This window comes from Musa acuminata, chromosome BXJ2-2 (assembly GCF_036884655.1).
Source record: "Musa acuminata AAA Group cultivar baxijiao chromosome BXJ2-2, Cavendish_Baxijiao_AAA, whole genome shotgun sequence".
NCBI lineage: Eukaryota > Viridiplantae > Streptophyta > Magnoliopsida > Zingiberales > Musaceae > Musa > Musa acuminata.
Genome location: NC_088339.1, coordinates 31,920,229 through 31,939,546, shown reverse-complemented (window position 1 = coordinate 31,939,546; position 19,318 = coordinate 31,920,229). Strand labels below are relative to the sequence as shown.

The 19,318-nt window shown below is 36.2% G+C and overlaps 3 protein-coding genes and 1 long non-coding RNA gene across 7 annotated transcripts; 1 reads left to right on the top strand and 3 right to left on the bottom strand.

Annotated features, from left to right (window-relative positions):
- Positions 1-1,438: 1,438 nt before the first annotated feature.
- On the bottom strand, positions 1,439-2,179 carry LOC103974723 (auxin-responsive protein SAUR36-like). The gene has a single exon (XM_009389600.3). The coding sequence runs from the start codon at positions 2,140-2,142 to the stop codon at positions 1,522-1,524; it is 621 nt and encodes a 206-aa protein (XP_009387875.3). The 5' UTR covers positions 2,143-2,179; the 3' UTR covers positions 1,439-1,521.
- A 730-nt stretch (positions 2,180-2,909) lies between these two features.
- Positions 2,910-8,611, bottom strand: LOC103974732 (probable trehalose-phosphate phosphatase 2). Of its 4 annotated transcripts, none has more exons than XM_018820872.2 (15): positions 8,475-8,611; positions 7,474-8,386; positions 7,237-7,377; positions 7,043-7,151; positions 6,759-6,843; positions 5,372-5,735; positions 5,134-5,274; positions 4,972-5,043; positions 4,693-4,821; positions 4,160-4,216; positions 3,983-4,084; positions 3,799-3,876; positions 3,577-3,717; positions 3,379-3,471; positions 2,910-3,276 (listed from the first exon to the last, which is right to left on the bottom strand). In XM_018820872.2, exons 6-15 carry the CDS (start codon positions 5,660-5,662, stop codon positions 3,214-3,216), a joined length of 1,167 nt encoding a protein of 388 aa, XP_018676417.2. In that variant the 5' UTR covers positions 5,663-5,735; positions 6,759-6,843; positions 7,043-7,151; positions 7,237-7,377; positions 7,474-8,386; positions 8,475-8,611; the 3' UTR covers positions 2,910-3,213. The 4 variants fall into 4 exon arrangements, with proteins under 4 accessions (XP_018676417.2, XP_064952959.1, XP_064952960.1 ...); XM_065096887.1 differs by having other exon boundaries at positions 8,471-8,605; XM_065096888.1 differs by having other exon boundaries at positions 7,474-7,826; positions 7,918-8,536.
- Positions 8,612-9,052: 441 nt separating this feature from the next.
- LOC135606092 (short-chain dehydrogenase TIC 32, chloroplastic-like) lies at positions 9,053-16,257 on the bottom strand. Its single transcript, XM_065096886.1, has 8 exons — positions 16,076-16,257; positions 14,547-14,778; positions 14,302-14,381; positions 13,602-13,755; positions 13,382-13,460; positions 11,189-11,273; positions 10,929-10,975; positions 9,053-9,534 (listed from the first exon to the last, which is right to left on the bottom strand). Exons 1-8 carry the CDS (start codon positions 16,179-16,181, stop codon positions 9,367-9,369), a joined length of 951 nt encoding a protein of 316 aa, XP_064952958.1. The 5' UTR covers positions 16,182-16,257; the 3' UTR covers positions 9,053-9,366.
- Positions 16,258-17,062: 805 nt separating this feature from the next.
- Positions 17,063-18,670, top strand: LOC135606091 (uncharacterized). Its single transcript, XR_010484677.1, has 2 exons — positions 17,063-17,340; positions 18,467-18,670. It is a non-coding gene; the product is annotated as an uncharacterized LOC135606091 (long non-coding RNA).
- Positions 18,671-19,318: the final 648 nt, after the last annotated feature.

Genomic DNA, 19,318 nt, shown 5'->3' with positions numbered 1-19,318 from the left:
AAATTATTTTAAATATCTAATGAATACTTTTACATTAAGATGTAGTCCAAATCTCTCTCTCTCTCTCTCTCTCTCTCTATATATATATATATAGAGAGAGAGAGAGAGAGAGATTTGGATGTCACTACATAGATCATTCATTATTTTCAGAATTCATATATCTTTTAAGAGCTTATGAGTTATAAATTATCAAACCATTTGTCTAATTATAATATTGATTAGTAACAACAACAATAACGGCAATAATAAGTAAAGTTAATCTTTTTTTTTTTTTCTTTTACTGTTATTTAATTTTCAAAGAGGAGCATTCTTTTGATTATTCGAAGTTACGGCAAATGTCAATTGATCTGTTGCTTCTCGTATTCAACCACTACAATTAGTCTCTTTCTCTTTCTCTTTCTCTTTCTCTCATGCATGTGCATGTAGTAGAACACAAACTCAACTGTGCTACTCAATCAAGCACACGTCTTTTTGCCAACCATCACCACTTAAAGCACACATCAAGCAGGGGGACCAAATGGAAGGGAAGACGGTGGCATCCACGCGTTGAACGGAGAAGAAGAAGAAGAAGAGTTGCGGTGTTGGAAATACGTTCGTAGTGGGAAAGCGTCAAAGCGTTCTACGAACTTTTCTTCAACACAAATAGATCGAAGATGGCGTGTCACTTTTGTTTTTCTAATTACATATATATTTTTATAGCTTTAATCATCCTTTCTTCGTTACATCTTATCTCATGTCATCCCATAAGGAGCAATTTAATTGATTTATATAGCCTATCAGTTTCGTGTTTTATCAAATATTATAATTTTGTATAAAAAAATAAATGACGAAAGCAAAATTTAAAAATTCCAACCAAAGATTATTAAATCTTTGTCGACACTTAACTTAACTAAAGATTAGATTCATTTAAAATTCATCAAGAGAGATCAGATAATTATATCTTTAATTTTCTATTATCATTTGGTTTTATATTTATTAAACAAATATATAATTATTTTTATTTATTATATATTCAAAAATATAATAACTATATTTAATATCTTAATTTTGTAATTAGCTATATTTAATTAACTATATTTCAGAGATAAGATCATTATAATTAGTTTTATAATGAATTATATTTAATACTTTAATTTTTATATTTTTAAAAATCATATTGAGATTTTTATTTTTATGAAAATGAAACATCAAGATATATTAAAACGATAATTTTATAAAATTAAAAATTAAAAAAAAATTATTAAAATAATGAGATTAAATATTTTATTTTCGTAAATGAATTGATATCAATATAATTGTTGAAAGTGTACCGATCGAAATATTAAAGATAGTTAATTATAAAATATTTATAATTAATTTTATTTTAGATTATATATATATATATATATATATATATATATATATGTGTTATCATAGTTTAAATTTTTGGAGGGATAAATATAATAATTTTGATATTATACATGAGATTAATGTAACAATAACAACACCATAAATGAAGAGGAGAGAGAGTAAAAGGCTGCTTTAGAGTGGTAAGAATCTGCTGCTGCTGCTCTTCCGGCGGAGATGGCAGCCGGCGGCAGCGATACGGGTCCGGACGCGCTCGAACTTGGCGGCGGGGCAGGGGATGGTGATGCCGCCGGGGTGCTGGAACCCGAACTCCTCCTCTGCCTCCCGCAGCAGTTCCCCGAACAAAGGGTGGTTGAAGTAGATGACCGGCACCACGTACCGCCGCGGCTGCCCCCCGCCGACGTACACCGCGAGGTGCCCCTTGGGAGGCGGCCCCCACGCATCCTCCTCCAGGAGCGGCGCCCGGTCTTCGCCGCGGCGGCGGAGGCGGCGGGAGAGGCTCCGGCCCCAATCGAAGAGCCTCGTGGCCACCGCGGAGCTCTCGATCCGGCGGCGAGCATTGGAGATGGCCGAGGAAGGGGCGGGGCCGGGGCGGCGGTGGTAGCCACCTTCGAGGCGGAAGACCCGCCGCCAGATTCTCACGAGACGGCGGCCCAACCTGAACCCTCCTCTGTATCTCTTCATCGTGACGGCCAAAGGAGTCGGTTGATGTCCCAAGGACGACGAGAAAAGACTCGGTTCAGACATCCATTCCTTCTCTCTGCGTGCGTGAGGGGAGGGGAGAGGAAGCGACATATAAAAGAGGCGGATTAGGGGAAGGAGACGAGTCAACAGTAGATGGATTTGGGTATGTCGTTTGTGGTACGGCCTTCTTGGATTTGGTCGGGCGCTGTTGATGGCGACTAATATTTTGGATTATTTATTTATTTATTTTTTCCTCTTTCATATTCGGAAGGTTGAATTTTTAATTAAAATAACTCATTTAATGTGATTTTTAGATGAGTGTTGTTCCTATATCGTTTTATTTTGGAATTAGTCTATTCATACGTAAGATTAAAAAAAAACTAGGGATGATGGCGATCATTATTATTTGATTTGACTTAGTGAACGTTCATATGTAACGTATTAACGATTAAAAAATAATTTGATACACCTTATAATAAATCTCAATCTCAACATAACATAAGAGCTCCATGAATGAATGGGCTTGAATGAGTTTTCTCCAAAAAAATTGAAGTTCATTTGAAAATTTAAGTCAAAGCTCTCTCGGAGATATGAAATGAAAATATAAAGAAGAAAAATACAATAATTATCAAAGAGAAAGTCATTCTCATGACATAATAATGAGATTATTATATGTTATATTCCAATCGACGTGATGAGTTGTATACCTCAATCATACAATCCCACTTTGACTGAATGGATACAAATGAATGGAAGCCACGATTATGCTTTTGCGTGTTGCCACTCTCTTCCTCTCAGCCACAACAAAAGCTGGTGTCGGTCAAAAAGCGAGTAAAGATAAAAGATGCACACTTGCACCCAACAAAATAAAAAGTTAATGGAAGTGACGATGAGTTGATGTATTATCTATACGATATATGAAAACGGAGCGATGAGTCATTGCGCACCACCGAAGGTTGTCGGCTGACACGTCGTATCCAACCGGAATCTAAACCCGGCGGCATCGAAAGATAGCCGACAACGATGTCGGGGTCAGGTGGGCCGTACCCTACGGTACGGCGCCATGGAATCAAATCTCAAGCAAACATAAAGCAATTAGACTTGATCTAAGAAGAATCAAGATTAATTGCTTTTATTATTTTTTAATCCTAGTTGATGTATATATATATATATATATAAGATCTATGGAGCTGCAATTGCACTATCCTCCTTCCATTTGACCAGAGACTTCAGAAATTCCATTACCTGCAAGAGAATTCATAGCAAGCTAAACGTGATTACAATCTGCAGCAAAGTAGTGAGCTCAGTCACAGCCAATTCAAAAGAATTCTGAGTTGTAGAAATCACCTCGGAGGGGTCTCTGAGAGAGTAGAATGCATTGGTTTCTTTAGGCACAGATGATACAAGGATGCCAAACCCAATGTTACTGTCCCTCAACACCTGGAATCAATCATGATTCGAGTACATGTAATCGGAGCCTAAATACATCAGAAGTTCCTATGATTCATTGTCGAGTTTTACATGTAATGCAATGTTGTCTGTTACCTTAAATGCGTCCTCATCAGTTTTGTCATCTCCCATGTGAATTGCAAGCACATCATCACGGTTGCTGAGACCGAGGGATTCGAGTAGAAACTCAACAGCTTTCCCCTTGTTCCAATCAATCACAGGACGGATCTCTAAAACCTGTGTTGCAAAGAAAATTAACCCCCCCAAAAAATCTGGAAGATCTAACATCTATTAGCTTAAACATAGCTCTGCGATCACCTTCCGCCCGTGGGTCACTCGGAGACGAGGGTAGCCGTCGACCAAGCTGAGCACACGCCGAGCAACCTCGGGCCAAAGCTGCAATTTAAGAACCAAGACGACAAAAGTTTCCATTTTGTCAGGCAGCTGACAAGAGGTTTTGTTTCCTAGCACAACATAACCATGGAGCGATTTTAGTGCTTACCTTCTCATCCACGAGACGGTAATGTACAGAGACACAGTATTTATTATATTCTACTTTGGCACCTAACATATCCTCGGTTATGTCAACCAGGGAGCTACAAACCTGTTTTGATCAGCTTAAATCATCATGTGATATATAGGGGCCGATGATGTAACAAATAAAATCTTTAACAAGTACCTCATTGATAATAGGTAGAAACTCACTCGGAGCCTGGAAGAGATGCACCCCATTACCCTAATATGCAAAGGTTTTCTCAGTAAGCAATGGTGTAACATAATATAAGCTGGTAATTTTGAAATAGTTTAGATGATCAAGAAAGAAACACAAAAATGGTAATTGATCCCATGCATGATATATCATTATCATCATCATCCATTTTGATTGACAAAATGAAAGAAAAAACATAAATGATAGCATCAACTTTGATAATGTTGTAGGAGAGGAGGGAATATAATATTCGACTGGATTGCTAAGTTTGCTCATGTTACTATATCTTATATAGCTTTTGGAAAGAAAATTTTCCTATAAATCAACTCCTGAAGTTTGATCTTATGGACCTATATTACAAAGTAATATTCATCATGGTGAAGCCATCCATGGATCAGCCACCCAGCGTTTTCAGGATGCTACCAAGTTGAAAAAGAAGTTAAAAATAATTGACAACAAAAAGCTTCAAAATCCAAAAGTGGAACAAAGGGATATCCTCTCACCAGCTCATCGTTTTTAACAGTGTAGTTGGCATGGCCATCACCGAAATTATTTTTTCTTGTTGGGCCCATGATATCCATACCATGACTACCAGCATAATAGAGTTCTGTTAGCTTCACAAATTTGTACACCTGGAGAATATACAGATATATATTGTGCATAAAGAGGAGTGTGATGTCATAAGCATGAGAGCAAAAAACATGTACCATTATTATATACATATGATTTATCTTCAGTATTTATCTCAAAATAATTTGTGTTCAGCAAATGAACAACTTTACCTTCTCACAAGACCTTCCGCTTATGATGGCAGTGGGGAAGTATTTAGAAGCACTTTTGACAACAGCACGCATCTGAGATAAGGTACATCAAGAGTAACGGAAAAACAATATGGTTAATATGACTAGATGTTTGCATCAAAGTAAAACAAAAAACGAATTTACCTCATTGGACATAATGGCAAAATCAGGGTTGTCCACAATGGGAGAAAGAGTTCCGTCATAATCCAGAAATAAAGCTATCTTCTTGCATCTGATAGAACTTAAAATCTGTTCAAATGATGTTAACGCCGACGGATGCCTCATCTGAGAGTGGAGCGAACACCAGAATGAAATTTTAAGAATGTCCACATTTTTTTTACCTAAGGTTTCAATTTTACCAGTTTATCAACACAAAACTCACCATCCAAGTACAATATGCCACATTAGTTTCATCAATTGAAGGCTCAGAAATGACGTCCATGTTCAGCTGTTTGCGAGGAGGTGACGATGATTTCATTGCATCGAGCCAACCACTTACATAAGCATCATCAAACTTACCAAGTACTCCTTTGCTTTTGGATAATGCTGATGAGTACAAACTGGAAGAAGGCGCATGTGCTGCTACTGAATATGATATTATATTTGAAGACAACTCTAACCTTGAGTTGTTTAATGGTGCAGATTCACTAGGAATAGGGGATGAACCACACATCTTCAAATGCAATGGATCCTATTCACTCACCAAATTCAGTTCACCAGAGCTACGCAATCTAGCAGTGAACCACCTGACACATGATTATATACGTATTTATTATCAATGAAAAACTGCCTTTCCAACATTTTTTGTCACCGCACTCATGTTTGCAGTTCATCAAGGAGATGCCTCCTGAAAATTGACAGATACGTGAAGAGCACCAAGTTTGCAGTACCTTCTCATTTTCACAATCATAAGCATTTATATCAGGGAATGAGACATCAGCTTGAATGACGTTAAAATAATAGGCAGCTGCAGAAGAGGCAAGCAACAAGTGGAATAAAAAAGGGCCATTTACTAAGAAAAGCCTTCCATACTCATTTTTATTTTTATCTAGGAGCCCCTTCTCGTTTCAAATTTTATCTAGGGGCACCCCTTATTTTACAAATTTCAGTTTTGCACTCTTAATCCAACTAAATAGTATTTTCAAAATTTACCGAACTATTTCAGATAATGAACCAGCCGTGCCTCATCTCTTCTCACTGTTGGTTGCATCTTGTGTCCTTCTGCCCTTACATAAATTCTTATTATTTTGAAGACCAAAAGTAAGAACAAATGAGAAAAAAAAAAAACAACCAAGAGCTAATCCCCTATACTACATATCATTAGCATCATCGTCATAGTCCATTTAAGTTGACAAAATGAAAAAAAAAAATGATAACATCAACTTTCATAATATCATGGGAGAGGAGTGGATAGAACAGCCAATTGGATTGCTAGGTTTGGTCATGTTTCTATATGCTATATAACTTTTGGAAAGGAAATCTGTCATCTCATTTCTTAAGTTTAAACCTTATGAGTTTATACAAATCTATTGGCAAAGTGATATGCATTTTTCTTTTTGGCTTAATTATATATGACAAAAGTTTATCATCATGTCATTGCTGTGAAGCCATCAATGAATCACTCACCCTTTTTATTTTTTCAGGTTACTGGATTATGTTGCGAAGTGGCAAAATGAAGTTTGATCATCGAATAACAAGTATAAAGTACAAAAAAAATTGACAACAAATGGCTTCAAAATCTGAATGTGGAGAAAAGGGATGTCTCTCACCAGTTTATCAGTTGTAATAGTGTGGTTTGGATGGCCATCTTCGATATTGTCCTTTTTGACTGGGCCGATGATATCCATACCATGACTACCAGCATAAAATAGTCCTGTTAGCTTCACAAATTTGTACAACTGAACAATATGACAGATATATCGTGCACACAGGATTATAATTAGCATGTCACAAGCAAGAGTGTACAAACAGACAGTTTTTATATACAAATAATGTTCAGTATTTCTCTTAAAGATTCGGCACAACAGCAAGAAAGAATTATGAATGAATGTACCTTCTCACGGGACCTTCTGCTTATGATTGCAGTCGGGAAGTATTTAGAGGCATTTTTTACAGCAACAAGCATATGAGACAAGGTAAAACAATCATAATCATAATTGTGCCTGAAAAATAATAAGCAGGTTACAAAAAGCTAATGATTAATGCAACTAGATGTTTGCATCAAAGAAAAGCAACAAACAAAGTTACCTCATTGGACATAATGGCAAAATCAGGGTTGTCCACAATGGGAGGAAGAGTTCCGTCATAATCCAGAAACAAAGCTATCTACTTGCATTCACCAGAACATATAATATGTTCAAATGATGTTAACGCCAATGGCAAGCTCATCTAGAAATAGAGTGAACACCAGATATGTATTTTAAAAATATTTACATATTTTAAACAGAGGTTGCAATTTTATCAATTTATAAACACAAAACTAACCATCCAAGTATGATATGCCACATCAGGTTCATCAATTGAAGGCTCAGATATGACATCCTTATTCAGCTGTTTGCTAGGAGGCGATGATATCTCATGGCATCCAACCAACCATTAAAATGAGCATCATCAAACTTACGAAGTATTCCTTTCCTTCCGGGGAATGTTGAGTACAAACTGGAAGAATGTGCTTGTGCTGCTATGGAATATGGTTTTATGTTTGAAGGCAAGCTCAATCTTGAATTGTTTAATGGTCCAGGATCGGTAAGAACAGGGGTTGAACCACCCGTCTTCAAATCCATCAAATTTAGTTCACTTGCTAAATCTTGTTGCTTCGAAATCTAATGAAAATCAAGCTGACACATAATAATCTCAGCCCTCAAGTATCTGTTTATATTTTTTGATCTTTTATGAATTTACCCGACCCTTCTATCAATGAAAAACCACCTTCTCACCGCTCGCCATTCGCGATCAGCAGGAGGAGAAGAACCGAAGAAGAGGAGAATGGAGGGAAAAAACAAAGTAAAGACATTAAAATTTGTTAAAATAGAATTGTAAATAATAAAAACGAGTTGCAAATAGAAATCTCTTTCTAAACCACGTATTGAGATGGAATCATTACACCATAGGATGAACTATTACAAATCCAATCACTGGTAAGAAAACGAACAGATTTTTGGATTAGATGTAAAGAAAAGATCAAAGTAAATGCAGAGATTTGCCTGACGAGGATGCTGGAGCGGAAAGACGAGCCTATGATCGGGTGATCATCCTACGAACGCAGCTTCTTGGTGCCGCAACAAACCCTAACGAACCGCGGCCGGGAAGGGAGAGAAAAGAAGAGGACAAGAAACTTAACGCAAGAGAAAGGCGCCGTATCTATGGAGAGGAGGCGTTCGGTATATCCACGAGGCAACTGAATTGGTTCGCCGAATCAGGAAACAGCCACCGCCAGCAAAATGCCTAAGAATCAACAAGAGATACCTGAGCTCAAGCTTACCTACCTACGATCGTCATGATCGGAGACGGTGCACAAGGGAACCACGTTGGGCCCAATTCCAGGCGACGCAGATGACTTAAATACTCTTCCACGAGATGCCGCGCATCACGAGTCCGTGGGCGGCCGACGCGGCGTGGCAACACACAAATGCCATTGTGAGCCACGTGGCGTCCTATATATATATATATATATATATATATATATATATATATGTATATATATATATATATGTGTATATATATATATATGTGTATATATATATATATGTGTATATATATATATATATGTATATATATATATGTATATATATATATATGTATATATATGTATTTTCTCTTGAGAAAACCTTTCTTTTGGGTTTTTATACCTATTTTTAAAATTACTTCGTAAAAAAAAAGCTTAAAAAAAGAGTATATATATATATATGACATGCTTAAAGCTGTTCCAACTTCAGCATGTTATTTATGCCATCAAAAGACTGAAAATGATCAGATCAATTTGACTGTTTCCCAACTAATTGCAAGAGGCTAAACCATTGAAGAACCGAATTCAAATCTTTCATAAGGTAACTTAATTGGAAGTCAGCATTCTGTTTATAACTGGTTCTCAACTGTGAAAGGTCAACCAGAACACTGATACAAATTGTTTTTGGGTAGTCAAACATGAGACTTTTGAGGGATTAACAATTAACACATTACAGAGACTGGTTGAGCCGACAGGAGGCTCATTAAATAAAAATAGTTGATCATGCTAATAATGCTTCATTATTAGGGGCCATCCTGGATTTGGCATTTGATGACACTTTCTTGTTGTCGGCCATGGTCAACAATAAGTACAAATACTATTGAAAGTTGATTTGCGAGGATAATAGATTTAATCAAAGATTTGAGATGCAATCAAAGGCAAGATGAGATCATATCCATGCTGAGATCCCACAATTTGCTGGCCAAATCTGCATCAGAGGTTTGGGAACCTGGGGTGGCAAAGTTGCTGTTGCTGAAGTATTTTCCTGTCACCCCCTTTACCTGCGGGTGAAGTGCCACGTAACATGTTGTTGCCGCTCCCTGCACAAGTATAACAGTTGCATACTCGGTATCAAAAGTAGCCGCAATCTTTACACAAACATAATGAAGCAAAACACTTGGATACGTTTCTGTTCTGTTACCAACTATAAAGGATATATTTTTTGCAACTAAAAATGCTTGCTTCAATTTCGGTTACAAACATAATGCAATGATATACAATGTTTAGTTTAAAGAAGCAGAAAAAGTTCATCTTAAAAAAAAAAAGAAAACATTATTCAGCCATCTCAAGCAAATAACTCTCACTGCTATTCGTACAATACTTGTAGATAGCCCTGATCACGATTTGGTTCGAACCGGAATCAAATCGGACTGATGGTTCATTGGTTCTGAATCGAACCGAAAATGATCCTAGGTGGTTCAGTCTCAATTCTTGATTTTGGGAAACCAAAACTGACGATTTTGGTTTCAAACTGATTAAATAGAAAAAAATAAAAATAAATTACATATAGGGCTTTTGGTATTATGATTAAATATTTAATTTTAAAACTACATAACCTAGGTTTGAATTTTCAGAGGCATTTTTAGTTTGATGAAAAATTTTATTCTTTTTTATATCAACTTTTTTATGTCATTACACTCATTATAATTATACATCTATTTTTCAAAATTTAGAAATAAAATTATAAATTTTTAATTATTTTGAATAAAAAAAATAATAAAAAAATTAACTGTTCGGTTTTGAAACTGCCCAAACCCAAACCATAACTACAACATGAATTAATGGTTTTGATTCCAGAACCGAAACCTGGGTGATTCAGTTCGGATTCCTGGTTTTGAGAAACCAAAACTGATGATTCCGAAATCGTCGTATTTCTCGGAATAAAGACTTCCAAATTGCTTGAAATTGCTATATTTACATCAGCCATAATATACATTATACTTTGGTAATATGGAAATTTCTTGGAAGAAACTTGTGACTTCAAAATTGCTGCTGCTGTGGCCAGTTTGCCAAAAAAGAAAAAAAAAAACCTAATTTTTAAGGTAAATCTAGCTTAAGAAGCCATTCATTATCAAGCCTACTGCACATACCTCAGTATGTGCAGACAAATAACCTGAATGAGATATAACTCAGTATGTGCACATACCTCAGTAAGGGCATATATTATGAACTAAAGGATTACTGTAAAGACAAATAACCTGAATGAGATATAACCGTTCGTATGATACGCAGGACTACTGCTCTTGAAATAGGAATTACTAAAATGGTGACTCAGAATGTTTCATGAGCACATTAATGGTCTATATGGCTTATATGAGTAGATTAAACATACGTACCATATAAAATTACAAGTGATTAGTATTTAAAATAAAATTAATCTTATTAGCTATTCATGATGTAAAATATGCATGCAACAAACAGAATTAGGACTCACTTGATGAACATTTTTCGTCACTAACTTCCCAGCGGTACCCAAAATGGCTGCAACAGAAAAAGGGCACATTCAGTACTGACAAGGTGAGGCTTCAAAACCAATCATGTTCACTTTATGAACATATCTAAACTTATGCACACATCTGTCATATTGTCATTATACTGTAGAAAAATGTGTCAAACATGTACATTACCACTGAAGAAATAAACCATGGTGACGGAAATAATAATGCAAGCATTGTAATTCTTTTTGTACATTACCATTCACAAAACCATGGTGACGGAAAAGATTAGTGACAATGACTCCTGGGTGTAGTGAATTGGCTGTTATATTCACCCCTTCTTCCTGTACAAAATGCACTTTAATGTCATATGCAAATGAAGCTTGTTAATGATGAATGCATGACCCACACAAATGGTTATGATGCACAAATGCTAAATTCACACAAGATCCAACTAAATTTTATGATGGATTTTATCGGTCTAAGACAATCCCCCTTTCCCAGAACTTAAGATCAACTAAGAAGGATTTCACAACAAGCATGAGCTAAACTAATTGTTTGACAACTGATATTGCCCTCCATAGAACCTAATGACAAGAAAAGATTCATGTAGCTGGCCCTAAATAGTGTTGGGACTTTGTGGCTTGTAGTAGTTGTTTTGATGCATTACTAATAAGGTGGTATAACTGTTTTATGACAAATACAATAACAATCCATGCAGAAAAGCCTTAGGAATACGATGAAATTTTGAATTTTCTTTCATTATGCATGTTAAGAATGGCATAATTTAAAATAAAGTAGGAAACTCAGGCAACAGCATCATAATGCCACAACAAATACATTAAGAAACTAGAATATGAGAGGAAAACATTGGTTTACACCAACCATTTTCTGTTGCTGGCTTATTCAAAAATGGGCAATGATTGGAAAATCTTAAGAACACAGGCTTGTTATTTTTCCAGGTTGACTCATACTGCATCATGGACAATGCTTTCATAGAACATAATTATCTTCATTGAGTCAGTCAGTTGACCTTCTCTTAGCAAAAATTTCACCATGAGATCAGGCATTATAAGTTTTGAGATTTTCAAACCCACCAGTACAGGAGTAGGAATTGAGTAAAACTGGAAAAATTAGAACAGCTGCTGAATGCTTGCTGCTCTTCCTTCAAAGCCATGAGAAAAGTTTTAGGAAATATTAAGACATCATCTAGTGCCAACCGTGACTAACAGAAGACCCCTTTTTCTACAATCTGATGAGTTCATGATTCTATCTAGGTATATCTACTTCTATCTGAAAAGAAAAAAATCTGCGTCCATCTAGAATATTTAAAAACTAGATTATTTAGGGTTCATATATTGGTGGAAGGGGTGTAATTTTGTCTGATCTGATTATATGAGTATTGCATTACTGTCTTTCTCATTTGTCTAGTAAATATATGCTTCACTGTACTATTCTGTAAACTTTCTGAAGCAACTTGGACGAAGAAAAGTAATCAAAATGTACTAATTCATTCATATTGGACCAACAATGTCATCCTCCTTTATCTGATCTAGGAAAATTTTATTTCAATCTTCCTGTGGGCTTACAATGTTTTGGATAGTAATTAGGTTCCTGAAATATGTTTTTGACATCACATAATTTTCTCATCTACATAATTATTCAAACATTTAATATTTTTTCAATTACTCTCCTCTAAACTATATCTGAAGCTTATCCTACCTTCTTGGACATATTAACTTTATGTTTTTCTTTGCTGACTGTTGCAATCTCCATGAGTAGCTTCTTCTGCTACCTGGAAGCAACTCTTCGTAAGTCAAAATGCAATTCTTTTTCTTCTTACTAAGCTAGCTAAGTTATTTGGTGTCTCAAAGGAGAACTAATTACCTTCTATACTGTATTTGAGCACAGACGAAACGACAGCATTTTGTTGTTCCTTATTCTTTCTTAGGTGTTCATCTTGTATGGGCATGGTTTCTTTCATTTTTAGTAAATTTTGATCATGCCATATCATAGAATGGTGTTGGCACAAGGGCTGTGCCACCTGCTGAAGGTGAGTCGAAGTGCCATACCTGACCCTTTGTCATACCACTATGGGCACATTACTAGAATGAGTGTGACATGGAAAACTAAAATTTTGTCTAAGATAATTGACGATCTTTTTAACAAGACCTTATTGGATGTTAAATAGACTAATAGAGCATACATGGCGATGGATAATTAACAAAGTCAAGAACAAGAAGTCATAAGATTGAACAATTAGGGGAGGCCTGCATTAAAATAGTATATAGATATGACAAAAGAATGTGGTTGAGAATAACACTAACAAAAAAATGTTTTATGTAATAAGTACCAAAAGAATTAAATATGCTCACTTGTACAGAAAGAGGTTCTTTAAAATTTGTATGTACTCAATCAAGATATTGTGATATCCAACAGAACTAAGGAATACCTTTAAACGTTTAGATAGCTCAACTGTGTGCAAAATATTAGCAAGTTTTGATTGCCCATAAGCAAAATAACAATAATACCTGAAAAAACACTATATCAGTGTCACATGAATAGATATAAAAGATAAAGATACAAAAAAGATCTTAACAATTAAATAGTTGACTGAGCATAAGTCAGAAAATGTCAACTCTAAATTTACATCATTATTTGAGAAAGTTCACCCTGATTTATCATTAATCTTGTCAAAACGAATGCCTTTAAGGTAAGTAAGCCTGTGTCCCTCAGATGAAACATTGACTATCCTGCCCTCAACATTACAGCTGCGTGTCGTATTCTTCATCTTTTCCAACAAAAGATGAGTGAGAAGAAAATGACCTGAATAATGAGAAACACATTTTATCAATTTACCATAGTGAATTCCTTAAAGCATGTATAGGCATGTCTCAAAGATCTCGTTCTGCTAGGATTACACTTCTCATTACAAAAAGATCAAAGAGAGTGATTCTAGCAGATAATTATATAAACCATAGGAAAGATATAAAGAACTTTACAAAGAAGACAAGGCTAATATAAGATATATACCAACAAAAAATTCCTTTGACAACAATTAGTATTTCATCAAAGGAAATTAGTGCAACAGTAGAGGTGCTAATTAATATTGCTGTAATGCTGACATCAGAACTTATTAAAAAGTTAAGATGTCATATAAAGTGGGATACAGATCAAATTCCACATAGAAACAAACATTATTCACTTAGCATCGCTAGAGTTCCATAGTTTCCGAAGACGATGGATTAGAAACATTTATGTATCGAAATCTTATAGCTATCAGTATATAGTGGAAGATTCTACTACTTATTGTATTTAAAACATATTTCAATTCATTTTCATAAAAAGTGATATAATACCAATGTAACTCACCAATGTGGTTTGTTGCAAACTGAAGCTCGATACCATCATGTGAACACATAAAGGGAGTTGCCAAGATTCCTGCATTATTACTTGAAGAGAAAAGGCAAACATGTCATGTCATCTCCTGACATCCTAAACTGAGTTTGAGAGGTAGCCAAAAAGATCAGAAGTACACTCAAAGGAAGACCAAAACGTACATCCATTATACACTTATAATTTTTTGCCTATTAGCATGAATGCTTGAGATTGCTTACATAAGGATGTTTAGTGGAAGATTTAGAGCGCCGAATTGTGAAGTGAATTTCTTTACTGATGCCATTGAGCTCAGGTCCAACTCCAAGACATCAACTTTTGCAGTGGGGATATCCTTAATGATTGCATCTTTAACATTATGGCCCGCAGATAAATTCCTCACTCCCATAACAACATGAACACCACGGAGTGCCAGAACACGTGCAGTTTCAGTGCCAATGCCACTTGATGCTCCTGTAATTAAGATGAAATATTAATCTCACAAAATTTTTGTATAATAAGCTCACCATTTGTCTAATGAATGACCAAATTCTTCCAAGCATACAAATCTCTTCGAGTCAGTGATCATGAATTCCTATGTTAGTTTTCTGCAAGTTTTCCCTTCATGTTATTGTGGCCACCTTTTTTCCTTGAAGGAATAATGTCACACCATGTTTGCTGGTTCCCTACTTGTTTTAAACTTTAAAAACTTCAGTTATTTATCACATAGTTGGCATTCTATTAAGCTGGAGAAGTGTTTCCATGACTTACCTTTCAATTAAGCAGAATACCAAGTTCAAATGATTGGCATATATCACATAGTTGGCAGGTGATCAAAAGCTAGAGTCATGATGTTTACCACACACTTTTACATTGCTGAGATGATTATAAAGTTCACAGTTATATATATGTTTTGCAATATGCTAAAGGCTTACGTTTTGTTTATCATAACCAAATAGTAAAAATTAATCGTTCCAGCTGTTACTGCTCTCATAAATTTATGGTTTGTTCATAGAGAAAACATAAATTTAAGATCCCATTATTCTCTAATAAAGAGTACAAGCCAACACGTGGTCTTCTAGACCTATCATGCGATGTAGTACCAAACTATGAGCTGCAGTTGAGTGGGTGACATGCAATGTCAAGCATTAGGATGGCAGAACAATCAAATTCCTAAAAGACAAATGTACTAGGATCACTAGGAAGCATTTCATATTTTTGTACATGACCAAACACACCGAATGGCCTAGTTGATGAATGCAGAAAACTTGTGAATTCGCTTATATGCTGTCACAAGCATTCCAGACTAACCAAAATGAAGCATGAGATCTTACAATCCCCACTAAGGGCAGTTCTTTTCACGCTGAAGAAGAAAGGAACTCCCGAAAGAGCGGTCCTCTGAAAATGAAGAATAAGACGACCCGTGATCCCAAATTGGCACTATTCTATAGTTATAATCCAAGTGAGCCCATTCATTCTACACCACTAAAGTTGTCCCTAAACAGAAGAAATCTTGTTAAAAAAATGCTAAAATTTAACCAAGAAACGAAAGATCACCAACCAAATACTCCGCACTTCCCTTATTTCCTCGATGCACGAAGTAATAAACAGACTGGAAAATCTTCATTGCAACTAGATGATTAAGTATGCATATAAGCAACAAGTTTTTCCAGCATCGGCAGTAAGTCCAAGCAAGAGAAGCATAATCTTGGAGAGCAAATGGCAGGGAAACACAGAGAGAAGGAGAGGGATCCCGTAAACAGAGGAGCACCTGTAACAATGGCAGTCAGGCCACTCCCATCGAGTCCCTCCGTCACTTCCTCGGCCGTGGAGGAGGAGGAGAAGCCGGTCGGCCCTCGCCTGTGGAACGGCCACATCTCTCTCTCTCTCTCTCTCTCGCTCTTGCTGGCTCGGTCGCCGTACCAATTCAAACTGGACTGTTTCGGACAGTCTATGAATCAGGGTCCAAATTTGGTCAGATCCGTGAACAAGATTCGTGTTATTACATATATATCCTTGCAGATTTGTGAAAATGATATATATATATATATATATATATATATATATATGAAAAAACTCAAATTAACTACTTCAAATAATAGTTAATAGAAAATGTATGTAAGTAAATTAAAATTAAATTTAGGTGAATAAACATAAAATTCAATTTTGGTCGCATACGACTACAAGTAATCCATGCTCGACTTTTAGATCAAAGAAATGTGGAGAAGGTAAGAATCTTCTTTTTATTCATTTCATTAATGCATCAACCCAGTTGTCATTCCATAAACGTTGGAAATCAATGTTTATTTTCTAATTCCATTAAATGGTCAATGTTTCCATTGGCATACATGTCTGATCGAAATTGTTGGTCTCAGTCTCCATATGTTTGAAATGATATTAATTTTCATGCTGTTGAGTCACAAATTTCTAGGAAACATCGACGTGTTACGTTTGCAATTGAACCTTATCTGAGGTGCGAGTCGAATGCGGAGCCAATTCTAATCCTTCATTGACCCAATCGACCAGATCTAATTGGGTCCATAATTCGGGTCAATTATTTCGATCCGGCCCATGGTATCAAACCTCTTTTGACGAACGAGTCGCATACGACGGATCCAATTCTAATATTTTGATGGGTCGGATCGAACCCAATTGACCCGATCTAATTGGGCACACTAGCTGCAGACCGATCAGGTTGAGCCACGCCCATGGTCGTGGCAGGGAGTTATATGGAGTGGGGCAACCCCATTTTGGCGCTGCGTGCGCGTAAGATTCATAGGATAGAGCTCGTCTGGTTCGCCCGCCCCCAAATCGGGAAACGAGGGGGAGAACAAGATATCCGATAATTGAAGAGGCCAATTTCTTCCAAAACCCTAGAATTCGTCTTCCCCAGTCCTAAATTTGAGATCAAATATTCATGACACTCGGTCCATTTCGTTCTCGGATCAAGTTCCTCTCTCGCAGTCGGCCGCGGTGAACCCTAGCCCGCCACTCGCTCGCTCTTGGGCGCGGTCTTGGAAGACGTTCTGGTGTCAGGTAGTGGGATCTTGTTGTGTTTTATCTTGTAATCGGGAAAATGGGACTATGAGTTGGGCGGTTCTTTGGTCCTCCATTCGTTTTTATGTGGAATATTTGTTGGGTTTCGCCTTGGTTTCTTTTTTTCTAGACCGTAGGTAGTTTAAATCTTTGCGTCTTGGGGGAATCTGTGCGGTTTTGAGATGAGGGCTTTGCGGTAAAGGTGGATCTTTCAATGTTGTTTGGTGATTGATTACTGAATTGTGTTGTCTTTGCCAGTATTTTTCTGGATCATGTTTTGTTCTTACATTTGTAAATGGAAACAGGATGACGTTTCCACCTTTTCTTCGACCTTCCACCTGTTCTTACATGTTCCACCTTTTCTGGAAGATGTTGCCTTTGTCTAATGAAGTGTGGATCTGTTGGCTAACTTGTGGTTTAGCATGTGGGTGGTTGCAACTAATGGGATTAGTGTAGATTTTGATTAATTGTGAATGGGTATAATTTTATAGCAATGATTTTTCTTTTTGTTGCTTTTCCAAGGTAAGCATGATGTCACTTCAAATACTCATTGTTACTAACATGTTGGTTGGGAAAGTAAATTTGCTTTGCTGCTATCTTTTGTTTCCTGCACTAAAAGCTTGTTCAGGCAATGTCAAACTTGGTGTTGAAGTTGGTAAACGTTGGCATGTCTAATGGTGTCCATTGTAAATTTGTACATTCATCTGGTCATCATAACATCATTGTTCTCACCTGAAAACCTTGAAAGTGAGAGTTGTGGACTTATTCTACAGCATAGTGCCACATTAGTTGTCACTGTTGGGCTCCTGTGGTTCTTGTAGAGTCTAAGAGAATGGTGTCCTGCTTTGTGCTGCTAACTCTTTGATGATGGACCTTGTATGATTCTACTGCATTATAAATACGATATTTGTGGTGTACACAAGGTGTGATTCATGGATTTCAATGAATTTCTCTCTATTAAAACTAAGGGTGTTAAATAAGGAACTGAATTTAGAATAGAGAGAACTTTGCTGTGGATGATTGGCAAGTTTTTTAATGTTTCATATGTACTTTGTGTCCATTTTTATTATTACTTTCTGGCAGACCTTATCCATCTTTCTAACTGTTATTTCTTTTCTCTTGATAGGCCAAGCAAGTGATTGAAGAATCTATTTAATCAGCATGGTTTTTTCCTATTAGTCACCGTTTTGATGCTTAAAGAGTATATCTGTGCAAGTTATGCAGAGTTATATGTCCTTGAAGTTATATATTGTGTTGTGTGGGGTTATTTTTGTAAACAATTACTATCTACTCTATTATCAAAGGTCTTGTTGCTGGGGTAGATCATTCATTAATGCCCAATATTGGAGTTCTGAACTTGGTGGATCAGTTTTGTGACTTTGTTGTCATTCATTTTTTCTCTCTTCTAGTTTGCAAAGAGGTTTCCATCGATGTCAGAGAGCGAAAAGGCTATAATAAAGCCAGAGGTATATTTGACATTGTCATGAATTTTTCTAGTAAAAGAATATATTTCATTTGTCTTATTGTCATAACTATTTTTTGGGTGTCCCTGTTCTTCAGAAGTTTTCACTGGTGCTCCATGGTCACTGAATCAACAGCTTTTATTGTGTTCCTTGGAATCAATTTTTGGCACTCTGAATTTTTTGCTCCATCGATTTCCTTGTATTCTTTTTTGTCTATGTCCAGTTTTAGTCACATTCTATATCATGTTAGTGACATCTGACAGTTCCTATGAAGTAATTATTTAAATATTAGTTTTTTCAGGTTGTATGCTAAAAATGGGATGTTCCCATACACTCTTATGAAAACTCTTTGGAAAATGACTTTCCTTCGTCAAGCAAAATATATGTGTCATGACTTCCTTTATATGCTTGATAATGCTATCATGCTTTTTGTTGATGACAAAGGGGGAGAAAAATATGAATTGATAAACACTATGTCATAGCTGAACTGCCATAATCATATCTATGTCATAGTT

Bases quoted from the DNA above. Each gene is read 5' to 3' on its own strand.
- LOC103974723 (XM_009389600.3), bottom strand. From the start codon at position 2,142: ATGTCGCTTCCTCTCCCCTCCCCTCACGCACGCAGAGAGAAGGAATGG.
- LOC103974732 (XM_018820872.2), bottom strand. From the start codon at position 5,662: ATGTGTGGTTCATCCCCTATTCCTAGTGAATCTGCACCATTAAACAAC. The intron at 3,472-3,576 runs GTAACAGACAAC...GATTGATTCCAG, and splicing joins CTGATGAGGACGCATTTAAG to GTGTTGAGGGACAGTAACAT. The intron at 3,277-3,378 runs GTGATTTCTACA...ATTCTCTTGCAG, and splicing joins CTCTCAGAGACCCCTCCGAG to GTAATGGAATTTCTGAAGTC.
- LOC135606092 (XM_065096886.1), bottom strand. From the start codon at position 16,181: ATGTGGCCGTTCCACAGGCGAGGGCCGACCGGCTTCTCCTCCTCCTCC. The intron at 14,382-14,546 runs GTAAGCAATCTC...TTTCTCTTCAAG, and splicing joins CTTCCACTAAACATCCTTAT to TAATAATGCAGGAATCTTGG. The intron at 9,535-10,928 runs GTGAGTCCTAAT...ATACTTGTGCAG, and splicing joins TGACGAAAAATGTTCATCAA to GGAGCGGCAACAACATGTTA.